At 49.9% G+C, this 18,546-nt stretch overlaps 1 protein-coding gene across 6 annotated transcripts; it reads right to left on the bottom strand.

Annotated features, from left to right (window-relative positions):
- Positions 1–1,162: 1,162 nt before the first annotated feature.
- SLAMF8 (SLAM family member 8) lies at positions 1,163–12,346 on the bottom strand. 6 transcript variants are annotated; one of them, XM_021925559.2, is made up of 5 exons: positions 11,654–12,346; positions 8,389–8,697; positions 5,426–5,731; positions 5,238–5,345; positions 1,163–1,570 (listed from the first exon to the last, which is right to left on the bottom strand). In XM_021925559.2, the coding sequence occupies exons 1-5, from the start codon at positions 11,691–11,693 to the stop codon at positions 1,344–1,346; spliced, it is 990 nt and encodes a 329-aa protein (XP_021781251.1). In that variant the 5' UTR covers positions 11,694–12,346; the 3' UTR covers positions 1,163–1,343. The 6 variants fall into 6 exon arrangements, with proteins under 6 accessions (XP_021781251.1, XP_009182777.1, XP_021781255.1 ...); XM_009184513.4 differs by having other exon boundaries at positions 8,389–8,715; positions 11,654–12,344; XM_021925563.2 differs by having other exon boundaries at positions 8,389–8,586; positions 11,654–12,343.
- Between the last annotated feature and the right edge of the window lie 6,200 nt (positions 12,347–18,546).

The raw sequence follows: 18,546 nt of genomic DNA, 5'->3' as shown, positions 1-18,546 counted from the left end.
CTCCAGTTTTTCAGTGTCTGCATGGAAATATGGCTTTGAGACCTGGACCCAGGCTGGTCACGCTGTGGGAGTCTCCCCACTACTTGCCCCTGCACTCAGCCTGCCCCTCCTGGCAGATAATGTTGACTAAGGCACAGCCCAAGGGGAGGCAGCCACTACAACTTTCCTAGATCTAGCAGTAGTTATTTGTTGCCATTTTAGAGGCCCTTCCTTCAGGCTGTATGCAGAACAGATGCAGGTAGCCATGGAGCCAAATCTGGAAGGAGATGGTGCTTCCTCTGAAGATCAGTAAGTAACCAAGAGTGATTAACTGAACAAGTGCTAGTTCTTAATACACATGGAAGGAGGATTTGCTACAGGTGTCATTAATGTTTGCAGCAGCTTTTTTTTTTTTTTTTTAATTGAGACGGAGTCTCACTGTGTTGCCCAGGCTGAAGTGCAGTGGCACAATCTCAGCTCATACAGCAGTTTTTTAAAAAATGAGGCACTGAATGTTCATGTCTCCATTGATGAGAAAAATGTCCTCTCTAACCCTTTTCTTTTGCAATGCCCCTTTCCCATTCTCTCTGATATCATGTCTCATGAGTCCTTTGCCCTAGCAGCTCTTGTATTTGTCTTTTGTACAGGAGAACAGATGCAAAAACTACTGCTCAAGGAAAATAAAATGAAAACAAGGAAAAGCAAAAGCAGATCTGGAGAGGGCTCTGACCGGACCACAGGCGTCCTGGAGCTGTGAAGTAGAGGGTGTTCTGGGGGGAGTCTGATCTCTGGACTCTTGAGGGGTTCTTTCTGTTATTGTCACTCCAACAAAGGGCATTCCGACAAAGTCCCATATGATGCGGCCCCGGGCCGTCTCTCTAGACTCTTGTCCTTGTCCTCGCTCTCCCTTGTGTGGATCCAGCCCCTCTGGCCTCCACTCTCTTCTTTGCAAACACCAACCATGCTGTCACTTTATGGCCTTTGCATTTGCTGGTCTCTTTGTCTGGAACACTCTGCCACTGCATGCTCACTCCTCCACGTCACTGGGCCTCTGTTCAAATGGCACCCCACTGAAGGTGTCATTGATTGCTTTCTCTAAGACAGACCCTGTCTCCCCAACACATTGTTCTGTAGCCCTTTACTCTGCCTTATCTTTCTTAACAGAAACTAACAACATCTGACATATGCTTACTTGTTTATTTATATTATCCAGAACATAAACTCTCAAAGGCAAGGGTTTTGCTTCACTACTGATTCCCAAGTACCAAGAAATGTACCCAGCACATGCAGCACCCTCAATCAGTATTTGTTGTGGTGTGACTTTTTAAGCATCAGTCTCAACGCTTATTAGCACAAGATTGGTCTCACGGAAGCACTTTGTGTTTTTTTGGCAGAGGGTTCATTAGTCCACTAGTTGACAAGTGAGTCATTGAGGATGGGAACTTTATTTGAGCAGTGTGGATCTGCTCAGCAAGGCCCTGGTGCACCACAGTACAAACCACTGTGGAAATGAGGTTGCTAAAAGTCACCTTGTGGAGGGAGAGCTGCGGGTCCCATCTCATCCAGAGCTGCTTTGATCTGAGGTGGGGCCCTGGAGATGAACAGAAGAAAGGTGGGGAGTGCTGTGTTTTTCCCCAGAAACCCACCAGGGCTCCTTGTCAGATCCGGGGCTGAGGCCAGTTTTGCATGATTCAGTGACCAGGCATATGGCATGACTGTAGGTGGCAGGTGGGGACAGCACAAGCTGACAGGTTGAGTGGCCATGGACCCTGTTCAGGTAATCTTGGGGGAAGGTGATAGGAGAGAAGTGCATGTGGGAAAGGGATGAGATTTTGATAAAGCCAGGTTACCAGCAGGGAACGTCTGAGCAGGCCAGGCAGGGAGGATCTGGGAACAATCGAGTGGAGGAGTGGTGATGTGGATCCGGAGGCCAGCTGTGCTGGTCCTTTGTCCAAGGTGAAGTGATTGCCTGGGAACTGGGGAGAAGAGGGAAGGTCCTTGGACAGGACTGACATCCTAGGTGGGGAGATTGAATTCACCCTGGGAAAACAGTACTTCAAACCCACCCCTGTTTCTTCAATACCTCCTTCCTCTCTGTTATCAAGACTTGAGTGAGGCCCCAGAAAAAATCCAGTTACACCTGGGTGAGAGAAACTGTGAACCTTAACGGCTAATAATCCCCAAGGGTAAGTTTAGCTCATTAAGTGTTTTTCCAGTAGCAATCAATACTCCAGAGCTCTTCTAGACACAATCACTCAGGGGCAGAATGTATTTTCCTAAGATGACCACAATAAGAAGTTCGATGGAGTCAGAGTGACCTCTACAGTCCACCTGTTTGGTGGTGGGGCCTTTGTCCCCTCCCCTTGAACTAAGGTAGGTCTGCATTTGCATTGAAAGTGAATGTGGCAGATTCTAGAGTGCCTCAGTACCCTTTCTGTCCATAATGTTCCTTCTGCATAGCGTTTTATAGCTCTTCACTCTCTCAGTTTCAGGGAAGAAGACTCATCCTGAGCTGAGCTGCTTTTCTTGAAGTTGTGCAAGAACGTCCTGCTGGCTGGGGCAAATTCAATAGTTTTTTCCTGGTCACTGCGCTGGAGCGTGAGGAAAGACGCTCCACCCTCACTCCCAGATCCTGCAGGAGGCGTGAGAGTGGAGGGAGATGGTGAGGATGTCTATTAATATGGTGTTTCCTGTAAAACGGTGCCCATTTCAACTATGGGTTGTCAAACATCCTTGGTGTCTACAACTGCAATTTACCTCTGAGGGGCCATGAACTCTGATTACCTGAAAGTCCTTAGGCCAGAAAGAGAAACGCCTGTCCGCCACCTCTCACTTTCACCTGTTTCTAGACCTTTTCTTACAGCAATGCTTTGGCCATCAGGAAGCATCAGAATCTCAAACTGCAGGGTCTGGGGCTGAAGCTGATGCTAGCATGGGTGACTCAGAGTTCCTCTATCAGTTCAAATATCTAATATATTTTAGAGCCTAAGACTCAGGCTGGAGGCAATTCTTTGGTGCCAGTTGGTTAACACTTTATGAATAGTGGTGGGGGAGGGAATGCCTTGAACTATTAATGTCCCCATGGATCTGGATCCTGGAGAACTTCCAGCGTCCTGGAGGGAATGTGCTGCTTGGCTCATCTTGCCCAGAGAAGAGCCAGGATATGAGAAGATGGGAGAGAGAAGGGGGAGGTGCGAAATGTGCTGGTGCTTTCTGTCCTCGTGGTGTGATGGCTGCCCAGATTGCTCCTTCGAGGCAGGACAGGATTCCCATGGGAGGTATGAGGACCATGGTGATTTCCAGGCACCAGTTATGTCCCCGAACATCGCGTGCCTGTGCAGTGCGGTTACTGATGGTCCAGGCATCAGTTCATATTGTCCTTTATGGCAGATCCTGCACAAGGGGGTTCTCTGTCTCTGGACCCACCCTGTCAGCACGGACATCCTTTTTCTTTTTCCCTGGTAAGGACATCAGAAAGAAAGTTACCCCTCCAATGTTTGGAGTCTTGGCATCCTTGGCCTGCCCGCAGGCCTCTGAATCCTCAGTGTGTTAGCCCAAGGTCACCTTAGGGAAAGGAACATTTCTCCCGGTTTTCCAACACCCTGGAAAGGGAGGCTCTTCAAGAATAGGAAATTCTTCCTAATGTCTAACCTTGGCCTGCAACTATGCCGTACGTTTAATTGCAGAAGGTGTGGAAAGTTAGGGCTGTGGTGGACCCAGTTAAATAACTGGACAGAAGCCATGAGGCAGAGCCAGAACCAGCTTCTGGACTCCCTGCGTGGAGCTTTCTACTATCCTAGGTGGTTGGGTCCCTTCTCAGCGGCCAAAGATGCTATTTTATGAGCCTTGAGGACATGACACTAGGTGAAAAAAACCTGGCCAAAGGGCCACATAGTGTATAGTTTTATTTATATGAAATGTCCAGGAAAGACAAAAGCATAGAGGCAGAAAGTAGACTAGTGCTATGGGAGGAATGGGGGAATTGGGAGGTGATGGCTAAGGGGTTATGGGGTTTTGGGGGAGGTAATGGAACTGTTTTAAAATTGGTTGTGGGGATGGATGCACAACTCTGCGAATACACTAAAAGGCATTGAATTGCATACTTTAAATAGGTGACTTGTATGCTATGTGAATTATATCTCAATAAAGCTATTTTTTCCCCTGCTCATTCCTGGCTTCCATTTTCTTATCACAAATCCTGGGGACTCTTGGGGCAGGGGCCAGGGCCACACCCTCCCACAGCAGATGGGGCTTTCAGATGGAGTGCAGCCTCAGCTGATCCCTCTTGCCCTCCTCCCTGCTGGAGAGAATGAACAGGAATCAGCACTGCCTGTCCCCGTGCTTACAGGCTGGACCCAGACCCTGCCTTCTAGGACACACCCATCATAATGAGGCCTCAGTGCCTCCTCCTTGCTGACCCCCTTTCTCCACCTTGGGACAAGCCAGCTCCGACAGCCTGGGATGGAAATGACCACGGAGCCCTGGTCAGTCGGGTAGTTCTTTCAGGGGCAGGGCATCCTGGGGCAGAGGAAGGGACTGAGCTGGATGTAGAGCTTAGAACCTGGTCTGATCTCGGAGTTTCCTCTTCCTTCCTCTTCTCAAGAAGGCAGCCCTATCAGCCACTGGCCAGGGAGTAGCTTCTCTTAAGGAGACATTTTGTAGAACTCTCAGGCAAGAAGGGGTTGGGAGTCGTCTAGACTCCCACTCAACAATGTTTGTCAATGCCAGCTATGTTTCAGGAACCCTTGTGTTCTAGGAACCATTGACATGCCCAGTGGTGACCCAGCATCCTCCTTTTAAGGGCTCAGAATTCAGTGGGGAAGTAAATGTAAGTAGTTCTCTGATTGGGGTAAGCAATGGAGATTAAAGAAAGGACATTAATCAGCCTGAGTGTAGGGGAGGTCAGGGAAGGCTTTCTGGAGCAAGCACACCTTGAAGACTGAGTATGAGTCAGCCACATGAAGCGGGGAGGCTGGGTGGGAAATCATGGAAAGTGTGTTCCAGGCAGAGGGAATATTATGTACAAAGGTCTGCAGATGGATGTGAGGGAACAGTTCATTTGGAGAACCGCAAAAGAAACTTCAAGTAGTTGAGTCTGGTTGGAAACCAAGATATGAGCTAGAGAAGGCCAAGAGATGAGGTGGGAGAGGTAAGAAGGGGCAGACCATCTGAAGCCTAAATAGGAGGAGGTCCAAGACCCCCTCCCCGCCAGGAACTCCACCTCCTCCACCTACCTCCTGCACCTGCAGGATTCCTACCTGAGCAGGGGCCCCAGTGCCAGGCAGAGAAGAGAGTAACCAGCATCAGGAGCAGCGAGACAGGTACCGCCACCAGCAGCACATCTTTGTAGGAGGCCTTCCCTGGTGCTGAACATGGAGGGGTGGAGTCAGAGGTGGACTTGATGCTTCATAAGCCCTCCACCATTGACTGCTGACCCTTGGCATACCTGCTTCATGATGGCAGCTGTCCCAGGGCGTGACTGTGGCCAAGTCCCAGCTGACAGGGTTGGAGACAATGCAGGAATAGGCCACACCTCTGTCTTCTGGTCCCAGGGATACGCTCAGCAGCTGTCCGTCTGTGAAGAGGCTGTGTGGTTCCATACCAAAGTCCATGGTTGTCTCCCGTCGCCAGCTATAGGTTATTTCACTGATGTTGGGGGCCCAACAGGACAAGAAAACCTGGCAGGTTTTGGGGGGCTGAGCATCCCCTCCTACAGCAATGAACACTTGTACCACGGGCCTGGGCACCGCATCTGGGAAAGAAAAGCACAACAGGTATGGGTCCCAGCGATGCTGGGCAGGGCCCATATCTCTGGCTCTGGGATGCACCAGGGTTAGATGCCACCTCTGACTAGGCCTCTCTTGTTCCAAAATCTTGTCTGGCTTTCCACTGCCCACAGGACAGAAGCTGAATTCCTTAGCTTGATATTCAAAACCTTTCAGGAAATGATTCATGCCCATCTCTCCAGCTGTACCTCCTGCTGCTTCTCCCTGCTCATCCTAATTAATTTGCAGTTTTCCCACATATGTCATGCTCTTAAATATCTTTCATGCTTTCACATGGTTCATCTGTGCACATAGATGCCTTTCACCTCTTGTCCTCCCAGAAAACTCCTACCCATCCTTCAAGGCCCGGCTTGAACACATCGCTTAATGCCTTGACTGTGAAGCCTTCCCAGGCATGGCTCTGAGCTCTCCAAGCACTCTATCTCTTTCTGTAGTATTTATCTCACAATATGTCAGCCAGTCAACAAGAGATGACAAGCATTTGTTAAGTCAGGCAAGAAAACAAACACATTCCTAGCCTTCTGGAGCTTACAGTTTGGTGAGAAAGACAAATACTGACAAATGATTATGAATAATTAATAAAATAATTATGAGGGTGCAAAATGCTGTGAAGGAGGGGCCCAGAGGTGGGGTCTCTGTCTTGTTAGCTCAGTAACCTTAGCTGTCTAGTGCTGGCAAATAGTGGGTGCTCGATACCTGGTCACTGAACAAACTGATATCCTGGTGTCCTAGGCCACGGATCCCCCTTCCTATACAGGTTGATGAGTAAATCCTGAGTCTCAGTGGAAATGAGGCCAGTGGGAGAGCATTCTGGTAACAACAGGAGGGCTCAGTCTCTGACAGCATTCCAAAGTCAAGCAGAGAAAAACCTCGTTAATGCCAGTTCAGTCTGGTGGGATTTGTGATATGAAAGAGAAATGATTTGCTGGGCACACTAATAGTATAAACAAAGATTACAGGGGGGATATTTACATCACTTAAGAGGACAAGCTGCTTCCAAACACGATCAAGCACAGTGGAAACACCCATTGACATTTCTAGTAACTGATCTGCTAATTCAAATCATTCTTATCTATTGTCAAAGCAGAGCTCCTAAGGATGGCTGCTTGGCAGCTTCGTGCAATTAGTTCTAATCACGCTATGTATTTGGAAGCAATAAAACAGCAATTTCCTTAAAATCTGTAATTCAGATGCTGAGAACAAGGCATTTTAGAGCTTAGTGGTGTGGGTGCCGCATGTATTATCACATTCAATGTCCTCATTTCACATGTGCGGCAGCTGAGACTTAGACCGGAGGAGGGGCTCCAGGGGCTGACTGTATGGTAGGGTAGGTTATTCACTGCACAAGGACATTGGGCTAAGGGGGTCACAGGGTAACAGGTGGCAGGGGGTGGGGGTGCTGAAATACAGCCAGTACTCTGCTTGCCAAGATGAGGCTCAGGGCTGTGTGCATCCGGAAAGACACCTGCAACGGCATTGGCACCCTGCGTGGCTCGCCCAAGGACAGCCAGTTAGCTGGCCCGGGGGAATTCAAGACACCTCCCCAATTTGCTTACAGCCTTTGTCTCCCTCATGACTACCCTCTTCCAAGCTGCTACCTCTGCTTTCCATTCTTAAAGCTGGACTCCCCCCTCTTCCACTCGATCTAAATTTCTAAGGTTTTACTGAAACAGTGATTTAGGGTCACCCATGCCTCTTTTCTAACCCATTAGGTAGATAAATGAGAGCTGAAAGCCCCTTTTTCTTGACCAGAAGACAAATGATGAAGGTGGTGGAGGTGGCTGTGGTGGAGGTGGAGGTGGAGTTGTTTGGAAACAAGGTCCACCCAGCCCCCAGTCCATGCAGCCAACTGAGGTGCTGAATGTAGCTGTGCGAAGGGCTCTGCAGACCCATGTGAAGCAGAAGTTGCACCCAGCTGGGCCTGCCAACCCACGGAATTATGAGAAGTAAACATCGTCGTTGTTTTCAGTCAGTAAGTTTTGGGATGGTTTGTTTTGCAATGATGAATGACTGAGAGAACCCATGAATCATATATAGTTAAAATCTTTCTAAGAAGCCCTTTTAAGAAATGTGTAAGTTCTATACTTTTAGTCATAGTTTCATTATAATTTGATTTTTAAATAAATCCATTATGTCATAGTCTAGTATGTAACATCATTTTTTTTTTTCCTTTATAGTGGTACATAGACTAGTGGCACATCTTACAGTCTATGATGATCCTTTAGAACTGAGGAAGCACAGGCCAGGCTCTGTCCTGGATGCCACTGCAAATCCCACTGCATTTCACCCTGTGGGTACTCTACATGGTAGTATTACAATGCCCATTTACAAAGGAGAAAGGTGAAGGCCAGGGAGGCTAAGCATTGTGTCTAAGGCCACTGAGCTAAGAAAAGACTGAGCTAGAGTTCAGGCAAGCACTGTGAAATGGCAAAGCCTGGCTGCTGCAGCCACGAGGAATTTTCTTAGACGTGACTACCAGGGAGCAGCTGTTCCCTGAGTCAGCAACATGGTCAGAGACCAGAGCTTTCTGGAACCCAGCTCTCCCTGGCTGCTATGACTCAGGATGCTTGTCTGGTGCTTTGTGGGAGAAGAGGGTCAGGCAGCCAGTGTCAGACACACTCACCGTACACTTTTAGCTGGAGGGTCTGGGTCCAGGTCTGGCCCCTTGTGTCCACCATCAACACGGAGAAGTTGCCGCTGTCTCCAGACTCCAGTGGCCCGAGCTCCAGGCTGAGGTTGCTGTGTAGCTGGGCTCGGCCCAGGAAGCGGGAGTGGTACAGAGTCTCCAGGGAGCCTCGAAAAAATGTGGCCAGGAGCTCCTCTGAAGGCCAGAGAGATCGCCAGATAGCCTCACGGACTTGGAAGCCGGGAGGGCGTGCTGCCACCAGCAGCACCGAGCCCCCGACTTTGCTCAGCACTTGGGCACCAGTAACTGTAATGGGAAGTAGGGCTGAAAGAACAGAGCCCCTGATCACTCTGCCTGCCCCACACTCCTCATCCTTCTTTTGCATGCATCTGAGCTGCTATGGGGTGAACTGGGGCCCCTCCACTGACACTCCCTTCACTCAAGTTGAGGGTACACTGTGCCAGGTACCGGGGATAAAACATATGGAAGATAACCCCAGTGTCTGCATTCATGGAGCTTACAGAGGAAGCCAGACATTCAAGAAAGCAATTAAAATGAATTCTGTTAAATACCATGAAGGGAAAAATGGGATGCCCTGGGAGAACACAGGTAGGGTGACAGGGGACCTCACCCAGCCTTGATGGGCTCAGAAAACAAATTGTTAAGCTGAGCCTTGAAGAGGAATGGGAATCAGCCAGGCCAAGTGGAGGGCGGCCTGGAGCAGGATGGGGAAGTGTCACCGGCAGAGGGCACAGTACTGACAAAGGCCTGGAGGGGGAGAGTTGGTGCCAAGGGGAACTGAGAGTAGTTCTCTGTGTGAGGAGTAGGAAATTACACTGCAGAGTCGGTGGGAGTCAGATCATGCAGGGCCCTGAAAGCAATACTGGAGTTTGAGCTTTATCTGTAGAGCAATGGGGGGTCTCAGGTGGGTTTTAAGCAGGAGCGTAACAGGATTAGATGCATGGTTAGAAAGATCACTCCAGCAGAGATGTGGAGAATGCACTGGAGGTGGGCAGGACTGAGGCTGTTCACATTAGTCCAACGGAGAAGTGATGGCAACTTGAATTGAGGAAGGGAGCAACTGGGATGGAAAGAAGTGGGAGGAATTGAGAAACATGAAGATGGTGTAATCAGTCGGATTTGGTAATAGATTAGCTCTGGGGAGTGAAGGAGAAAAAGGAGTCAAGGATGGCTCCCAGGTCCTTGGGATCCACTGGATATCATTCTCTGTGATCCAGAACAGGAGGAGAAACAGACAGGGGGCGAGATGGCAAGATGCTGTTTTTGGGGACTGTATTTGAGTCAGGGGTGTATAGGAGACACTTCTGCTTGAAATGCCCCTCTGACTCCTTTGCTGACTAATTTCTGCCCACTCTTGTAGCATCACTGCCTCCTCTGACCTCCCCTATCCCTCATAGGTAATGTAACCAAGAGAGATTACATATTCTCTCTTGTGTTCTCACAGTGGCCTGGGGTCACCATGCTGACTACCCTTATCCCTCTATTATTATTGCCTGTTTATGAGTCAGCATCTCCCACTAGACTGTGAGCTCTTTCTCCCCATCGTTGCGCTTCCAGTGCCCACCACCATTTAGGAACAGACTGTGGGAGAAGCCTAGTAAATGGTATTGAATAAATCACCTTCCCTGCTGAGGACTGACCCTATGCCTGTCACTGGCACAGGGTGTAGGGAAGAATAAGAGGTGATGAAGGTTTGGTCAATGAGCCGTGTTCTGGATGGTTGCTCAGTTGGCCATGATAATTCCAGTCCCTCCTCCGCCTCACTGTCCTCCAGGCCCAACAACCTCCTTTCACACTGGAGAAGGCTTCAGTGTTAACGCAGAGTAGGAATGTAACACACAAAGAGCATTGCACTGGATGTCAACCAAGACCTAGCTTCTACCCGCTCCTGGTGCTGCCACGATCAGCTGTGTGGCCTTCTGCACATCAATCACCCCACACCGCCCAGGCTTCAGTACCACTGAAAAATAAGGGATCTTTACCAGGTCAGTCACACAGATCTTTTATCATTAAGGGCCATTTGAAAAATTATTTTTGGGCTGGGTGTGGTGGCTCATGCCTGTAATTCTAGCACTTTGGGAGGCTGAGGAGAGCGGATCACTTGAGGTCAGGAGTTTGAGACCAGCCTGGTCAACATGATAAAACCCCATCTCTACTAAAAACACAAAAATTAGCCGGGTGTGGTGTCAGGGACCTGTAATCCCAGCTACTCGGGAGGCTGAGACAGGAGAAACACTTGAACCCAGGAGGCAGAGGTTACAGTGAGCCAAGATGCACCACTGCACTCCAACCTGGGTGACAAAGCAAGACTCAGTCTCAAAAAAAAAAAAAAAAAAGGCAAATTATTTTTGTCTCACATGTCCGCTGATTTGAAAGATTTTGTGAGCCAAACAGACCGAGGCCTTTTTTGAGGTTAAGGTGTGATTTCCTGCACACGTTTAGAAATGCTGAAGAAATCTGCAGGCTTTGGAGCTCTCAGGGCCAGGAACCCAGGCAGGGAGAAGAGACAAAGCAACCCAAAGTCCCTATGAGCCTCTGATGTACACAATGGCATCTTAATCTTTGCCGCACCCCATAAACCCTCATCCATGGCCTGGCAGTGCTGACCCATGTCACGTTGGCTGCTTGTTGACCGAGGAAGGGAACTCAGGCATCAGATGGATAGAGGGATCGCCCAGTGTGGAGGAGACCCCGTGTGTCAGCCATCCCAACATCACACCACCATCAGCCACCCCCACGTCCACGTGGGCCGTATTTAGCCTCTCTCATGCCTACTTAGTACTTGCCTCCCCTTAAGAAGGCCTGCAGGGAGGGACCTCAGCTCCCCCACAGGCTGCTGAAAACACACTCTGCTGATTGTGGGGAACCCTGCTCTGCCCTGCCCTCTGCTTCTCTCCTCAAACTCTGTAGAGTTTCTGCGTGCTGACACTGCTGGGTCCTCACCATTCTCACAGCCGACTTCCGCTGGCTCCGTTTTTACTGCCCTGGGCCACAAAACAGCTCATGTCTCACAGATAAGAATACCCCTCAAGCTGCCACCTCCTCCCTCCCACGACCCTGCATTTCTTTGTAACTGCCTAGCTTAAAATGTTGCCCGAGAGCTTGTTCTAGTCTTCCCTACCCACCCTCAGCTCCTGGGTTCTCACTCGGGTTGAGGGAGCCCTGCCCAGACGTCTGGCGAAGGCAGCTGGGGAGGGGCCTTCAGCTCTCCAAGGACAGGCTGTCTGCCTGCCCCACTTACCTTCCCAGAGAAGCAGACTCCACAGGGGCCTCATGGCCATCCTTCTCTGGTGAGGCAGGTAAACTCCTTCAATAACCAAAATCCAGAACCTCCCGGGCTGAGTGGGTGCACGGGAGGAGCTGTGGTCCTTCTGGGAAGTCCCATGTTCAGAAGGAGGAATCTTGACTCAGAACAGGATGCCCCAAAAGTGAAAACATCCAGAATAAAGTGGAAGTTGGCCCTGGGCCTCGCTGGGCTTTCAGGAGCAGATTCTTGTAAGTCAGCCTCTTTCACATGTACATGGTTGGCTAACACATGGCGACAACAGCCTCCACACAAGCCACATCCTCCTTGCTGGATCTCACTGGCCTCCCTGCATCCCAGCCTGCCTTGCTGCGATCTGTCCCCCTCAATCTAGCTTAAAATCCTTCTGTGGCCTCCCGTGGCCCTGAGAATGAGGACTAACTCTCTGTTCTTCATGCAGGCCCTCCTGAGTCAGGCCTTCTTCTCCAGGCTGGTCGCCCACAGTTATTCTTCCCTCCAGCCATCCCAAGCCAGAAGGCCTCCTTCTCAGAACTACTGATTTCACACTTCCCTGTGTGGTACTTCCCCCCTTCCCCCGACTAGGCCTGCTGCTCTTTTTATCCTTTTATCCAGAGCGTGGCTGTGCAGTCAGCGAGGATGTCCTTCCAGGCTTCCTGACCACAGGCAGGTGAGAGGCCCTCTCCTTGTGCCCTGTGCATGCCCACACCTCCCTCTTTACTCTTTTTTTTTTTTTTTTTTTTTTTTTGAGACGGAGTCTCGCTGTGCTCCCAGGCTGGAGTGCAGTGGCGTGATCTCGGCTCACTGCAAGCTCCGCCTCCCGGGTTCACGCCATTCTCCCGCCTCAGCCTCCCAAGTAGCTGAGACTACAGGCGCCCGCCACCACGCCCGGCTAGTTTTTTGTATTTTTAGTAGAGACGGGGTTTCACCATGTTAGCCAGGATAGCCTCTTTACTCTTGATGTGTTGTTGATGACAGTTTTCTGGTCTTCACAGACTGTTTAGCCAGCACGGTCTTTTATTCCTTTCTGGGTTGCCCTCAGTGCTCGGCACATTACAGATGTTTCTGAGTATTTGTTAAGTGAGTGAGTACATTCTAGACATGGCTACACGTTTGGCTTTATGTAAGCCTTGCACCTCTTCTCTGAGAGGATCATCTTGTTATCCAGTTAGAAATGGGAAAATGTGAAAACCAGAGTGAGGTTAAGCCCCTTGCAGAGGTCACAGAGGTGCGGAGCTGGAACTTAAACCTCAACCTTTGAAGTGTGGTCTATTTTGCCACAGTCACCCCCTCCTCATCCTGTTTCTCTTCTCACTTCAAGTTTCCTGGTTTCTTGTAAGGGAACGTTTTTAGAGGACGTGTTGCCCCTAAGGAAAATTCCTGCTAGTCTGGAGTGTGGCTCATTGTATCTGGCCCTGCACAGCCTCTCACCTGTCAATCAAACTGGACACTGAGCTTTGGACTCAGCCAGGAACTAGGCATATAGGATGGGGCGGGGGTGGTGGTGAGCAGGAGGATTTTGGGATAAGGTTTTTGCCCTCCAGGCACTCACAACCAAAATGTAGATAGGTACACCAGGGAAAGTGAAGGCTTATCTGCAGACAGACAGCACTTTGTGCAAACAGGTAGTCAGCCCTCAGAAGTGGGTGGGAAAGAGGGCTTCGTGGATCTGGGCAGGGGACCCTTCTTGAGAAGGTGGAATTTGAGCTGTGCCTTGAAGATGGGCATGGTTTAGATAGGATGAGGAAAAGATAGAGCCAGAGGTTGGGGGTGGGCTCTGGGCAGGAGGGGAGAGCACAGCGTACAGGGATGTGGCCGTGGGAAAATACCAAGTAGGCTCCACAGAGGACAAGTGACAGCAGACAGGAATCCTTCAGGGCTGGGTGGGAAGAATGGAAAAGGAGGTTGGGGGCAGATTGTGGAGGCCTTGAAAACTGGGTTAAGTTATTCTGGAGACTAGTGGCTCTCAACCGTGTTCAGCGCTTGGATTCTCAGAGGTGCCATCAGGGTGAGCTAGGGCCCAGAAATCTGTGGTTGTAACAAGCACCCCACTCAGGGTGAGTCTGTGGCTGGTGGACGGGGAGAACGCTCCGGAAGCGCTGCTTGAAGGGAGGGGCTGTTGCATGTTTTAAGTGGGAGTGGGAGGACAGCAGCAGGGCAGGTTGGGAGAAAACAAAGGGGCAGGGGAACCTGAACAGCAGCTACTGTCTGCCCTTTTCTCCTGTGAGAAGGAGAAGGGTCTGCATATGAAGGAAATGTCTGGAGTACCGAGAAAAGGGCAGAACTGGGAAGCTGCCTGGTGTAGGGGTGGAGAGGGCAAGGGAGGGAACTCATTTACAACTCCATTGCCAATTCCATCATTCATTCATCAGGCATTTATTGAGCATCTACTTAGGTGCCAGGACCTAGGGACACAAAGATGAAAGCTTAGCCCCTGACCTTAAGGAGTTCACAGAAGATGGGATATATAAGCCAATAATTATAACCAGTGTAGCAAGAGCAATGTCAGATGTATGCCCTGGAGGCTATGAGAGCCAGAGGACAGATTTGACCCTGCCAGGGCAGGTGAGGGGCTGGGGAGGGCTCTGTGGAGAGGGTGGTGTTTGAGGTGAGACTTAAGAATACAATCAGATGAGGGCAGGAGTTCAGAACTCAAGCATGATTCAGACTTTTTGAGTTCAAATCTTGGCTGTGAAACCTTGAGCAAAGTAACTTCCCTGTGCTTCAGTATCTTCACCTGTGAAATGGGACTCAATAACAATACCTACCTCTTAGTATTGCCAATGAACACATGTGAAGGTTTAAATTGGGGTCGGATGCAGTTAGCACTCAAATACTAACTGTTGCTACTAAATGGCCAGGGAGAAGGAAGCAGGGAAACCTGGGTAAATCAGATAAAGGCATGTTTCAGGCTGGGCAGTCCCCTGTTCTGACTCTCTGCTCCCAGACTGGGAGCTGCATGAGGGGAGGGATCTCCTTCATTTCTGCACCCTGTATATTGCCAAGGACAGGCTTTCGATGAGGCAAAGCCCTCCATGCATCTGTTGGATAGGATTGAATGATTCTAAAATGTCAAAGCCTGGGACTGGGAGGGCTGTGGGATGCAGGTATGGGGTCAACGTGGAGCCAGATCCTGAATTCCTTTGGAGAAGGCAGTGGGCAGTTACATTGCCACTAAGCAGAGTTGGTCACCCATAGTTGTCCATCCAAGCAAGGAATGAATTGCAGTCCTTCCCCCACCTGAAGCCCTTTTCCTTGAGGGGAGTTTTGGGGAAGCTGAGAAAGGGGGTTGGAGGAGGTGGAGGGAAGACTGAAAAATATCGCACCTCCCCAAAGGGAAAAACTCACTGCCCATGTGACCACTGGAGAATGACAAACTAAGGAGGCGGTGATTCTTTCCAGAAGCAGGGAAGGGTTAAGTCTGCGGCAGGCAGGTTCTCTCTACTTGCTAATCACTGGTTCACACCATATTAATTACCCAGCCACAGAGGGGAGTGCACAGGAGTAAATTAGCTGGTGAGTTCAAAGGGGCCACTCCCCACATTCCTTAATTAAGAGAGCAGCTGGCAGCCAGTGCTGCGACTCCACTCCCTGGGGCCTTTCTCAGCTGCATCTGCTGCGTTGGTCGCCGAGGCAGGCATAGTGGCTCCATCTGCCATGTGGAAGAGCCTGCACCCACCATTAGCCCACCTTCACTTCGGGCTGGGGGTGAGGGAGCAGGTGTTGACCAAGGTCACATAAGCTGCCAGAACTCGACCATTAACCCTGAACCGCTTGATGTGGAGTTCCAGGGCAGGGTGGAATTTGGGTGAAGCTTTGTGCCTGCAGGCAGAATGGGGCCACACTTCTCCCAGGAGGAGAGGTGGAGAAGGGAAAGAAAGGTGGGGTGCCTGAGGAGCTGAGAGAGAAGGGGAGCCAGGCAGGAAAGGAGGCAGAGGCAAAGCAGCTGGAAGGAGCGGGCATTTAGCAGGCTTTTCAGGAGCCCAAAGTGGAAGCCAAAGAGGAAGGGTGTTACTAGGGAGTGGGGAGGCCTCTGGGCACTGCTTTGAGGGGGTGGTGTGGGATGGGGACTGAAAGGGGAAGGTAGGACCCCACCTAAGCCCTGTCTTTGTGTCTGCTTTCTGCAGGCACCATGCTACGAGGAGCCACAGACCAAGAGGCTGCCTGGGGCAGCGGAGCCTGTGTGCACCCCTCCCTGGCTAGCCAGCTTAGGCAGCAGTGCCATGACATGGCAGGAAGTCTGGTCTAGAGGGAGAAGACCCTGGAAGGAGCCTGTCTCTGTCACTCCTTAGAAACGCCCACTGTTGCTGAGCCTCTGGAGATGGGAAATGGATGCAAAATGGCCTTATTTCTCATGAGATGGCGCTGGCACCGCTTTGAGCCTAAGTGCCTCCTTAACTTTTGTGCCTGAGGTGCCTCTCTTGTCTCACCCTAATCCTGGCCCTGCTGGGGAGAAGTAGAGGGAGTGGAGTCTTCGATGAACTAGAGGCATGGTGCACACAGCTGGAGAGGGAGAAACTGAGGAGAGAGGAGAGAGGAGAAAGTGAGTGGGATGGAACAGCTTGCAGGAGTCTGGATGGAAGGGGTCTTTGGCTTAGGTCTGTCTGATTTTGAGGCAAAGATACACCTTCCCAGAGATGTGAAGGAAGCCTGCATAAAACAGAAACAAAACCACACTGCGCTCTCTTGAGGTAGAGAGGGGGAAACTGGAAGCTCATGCAGGCATTCACTCACTCATCGAACACCTGGTTCCCATCTTGTGCACACTAATGCATCCAACGAACACTAAAAAGCATCGAGCATGTGTAAGCCTCATGGGGTCAAGAACTCAAGCTGATGGTCCCAGTAATCATAATACTCCTGAGAGGATCAGTCACAATAAGAATCTGTGCCTCATGTGGGAAAGAATTCCAGAACAAGTTCAACATGGGTTCTTCTTCCAAAGAACCTGAGAGAAGGGCCCCTCTGAGCAAAGGCACAGCAAGTGATGAATGCTAAAGGAGCAGACGTGCTGTCGGCTGCCGGTCCTGCCAACGGTAGCCTCTTCAGCAGTGCAGAGGGAGATGTGAACAGGTGGCAGGACACAAAAGATCCCAGTACTGGAGGGAAAAGCCTGGGTCTTTCTCATCTTTACACCCTGTCAGTAGTCACTGTTATCACAGTCGATATGAAGATGAAGGACACAGAGCTATTTGGTGGATGCTTATTTAAATAAAGCCTTACTTCTTAGCCAAATCTAAGAGAACAACTCTGGAACTGAAAGAAATCCCAATGTGTTCAATCTTCCAGGTTTAGAGAAGGGCCACGTTTCATTGTTATTGCTTTTATCTAGATTGTGTATTCACATACAAAACAAGCACCGGTGTCTAATCACATCTTACACTGAAGCCGTCCAGTGAGTGGGTCAGATCAGTATAAGCCAGCGCAAGACCTCAAATACCTGAGAGCGCCACCAGAGGGCAGCCACAAGGCTCCCAGATGGAGGTTTTTTCCTGCTCTCTCACTTAAGGAGTGGCTGCAGGTTGCCTCTCCACCCTCAACCCAGCTAGAGTTCTTTTCTCTCTTTTTACCCTGTAGGTAATGTGACCCCACAGAACCCAGGTCCCTAAGAGGAGGCACAGACAAGTCACTCTGGCTGAATAAGTGTTTGCATTTAGCTTTGACTTGAAGCGAGAAGCAATGTTTCACAGGGCAGACCCTTGAGACTGTGAGGAGGCTACTGGCGGGGAGTCCTGTGGCTAGCATGGCCAGTGGAGCTGTGGCAGGCCAGGAGGGCCATGGAAAAGGGGAAGTAGAGAAGCAACTCTCTGGTCTCCCCAGGGTACCCCTCCTCAGTGTCTGCAGGTCTGTCTCTAGAGAACGGTAGAAGTCCCCATTCTTTCTTGGAGATGGCCCAGCCCACCAGTGTCCTGCAGAGCAGAAGCAGGTTCCTGCTGTGACAACTGAGGACTGGAAATGGGGCTTTGGGACTCCATGGGCTGACATCAGGGGAAACCAGTGAATCTGGGCTGAAGGGCAGGGCCTCCTTTGAAATCTCTTCTTTATGTTATTTTTTGAGATTTTATTTTTCTTCAATTTTCTTAGTAATTGTTCATTTGGAAAAATCCTGGCTCATTCTTTTCTAAACAAAGGGAAAAGGATGTTTTCAGCCATGCAAATAGAGCTGGGTGGAGAGAAGAGGTATTCTAGGCAGAGAGCAAAGTGCCTGAGAGGCCAGGCCAATAGTGTGTGTGTGTGTGTGTGTGTGTGTGTCTGTGTGTGTGTGTGTCTGTGTGTCTGTGTGTAGGATAGGACTTCTCACCTATCTGTCTTGAAGGACCTGTTTTTCTTTTTTATTTCCAATTCATTGCAGGCCTATATTTTTGTAGAGACAATAGAATAAAACTACTAGAAAAATGAAATTAAGAAGACATACAAAATACAAGCCCTGATTTTTATGATTGTATTAAACAAACATAAAATTACTTTGTCAGGTTGCTCTAAAAGCTTCTAAATTCTGGCTTCAGTTTTTCTACTTAACTTGTCATGGACTAATAAAAATCAATTCACAGACTGGAACGAGGCTGTGGACCACACATTGAGTATTACTGGTGTGGGGCAGGGAAGGTGGAGAGATAGGAAAACTCAAGAAGGAGGTGGACTATGGGGACATCTGGAAGGGCTGGTTCCTCCCAAGTCTCCATCATCAGTTTTCCTTCATGAGCTGTCTTGTCTATGTTTTTACTTTTTACAAGGGGGCATTATTTTATAGAGGAAGTGGCAAGGCCTTGGTTTCTGCTGGTACACCCTAACTGACCAGTGAGAACCTTGAGCTTCTAGATTACCTGGCTTGTGCTTCTCAGTCCTCCCAGGGGGGTCTCTGATTATTGACA

This window comes from Papio anubis, chromosome 1 (assembly GCF_008728515.1).
Source record: "Papio anubis isolate 15944 chromosome 1, Panubis1.0, whole genome shotgun sequence".
NCBI classification, from domain to species: Eukaryota; Metazoa; Chordata; class Mammalia; order Primates; family Cercopithecidae; genus Papio; species Papio anubis.
This window is presented reverse-complemented; position numbering and strand designations above follow the sequence as displayed.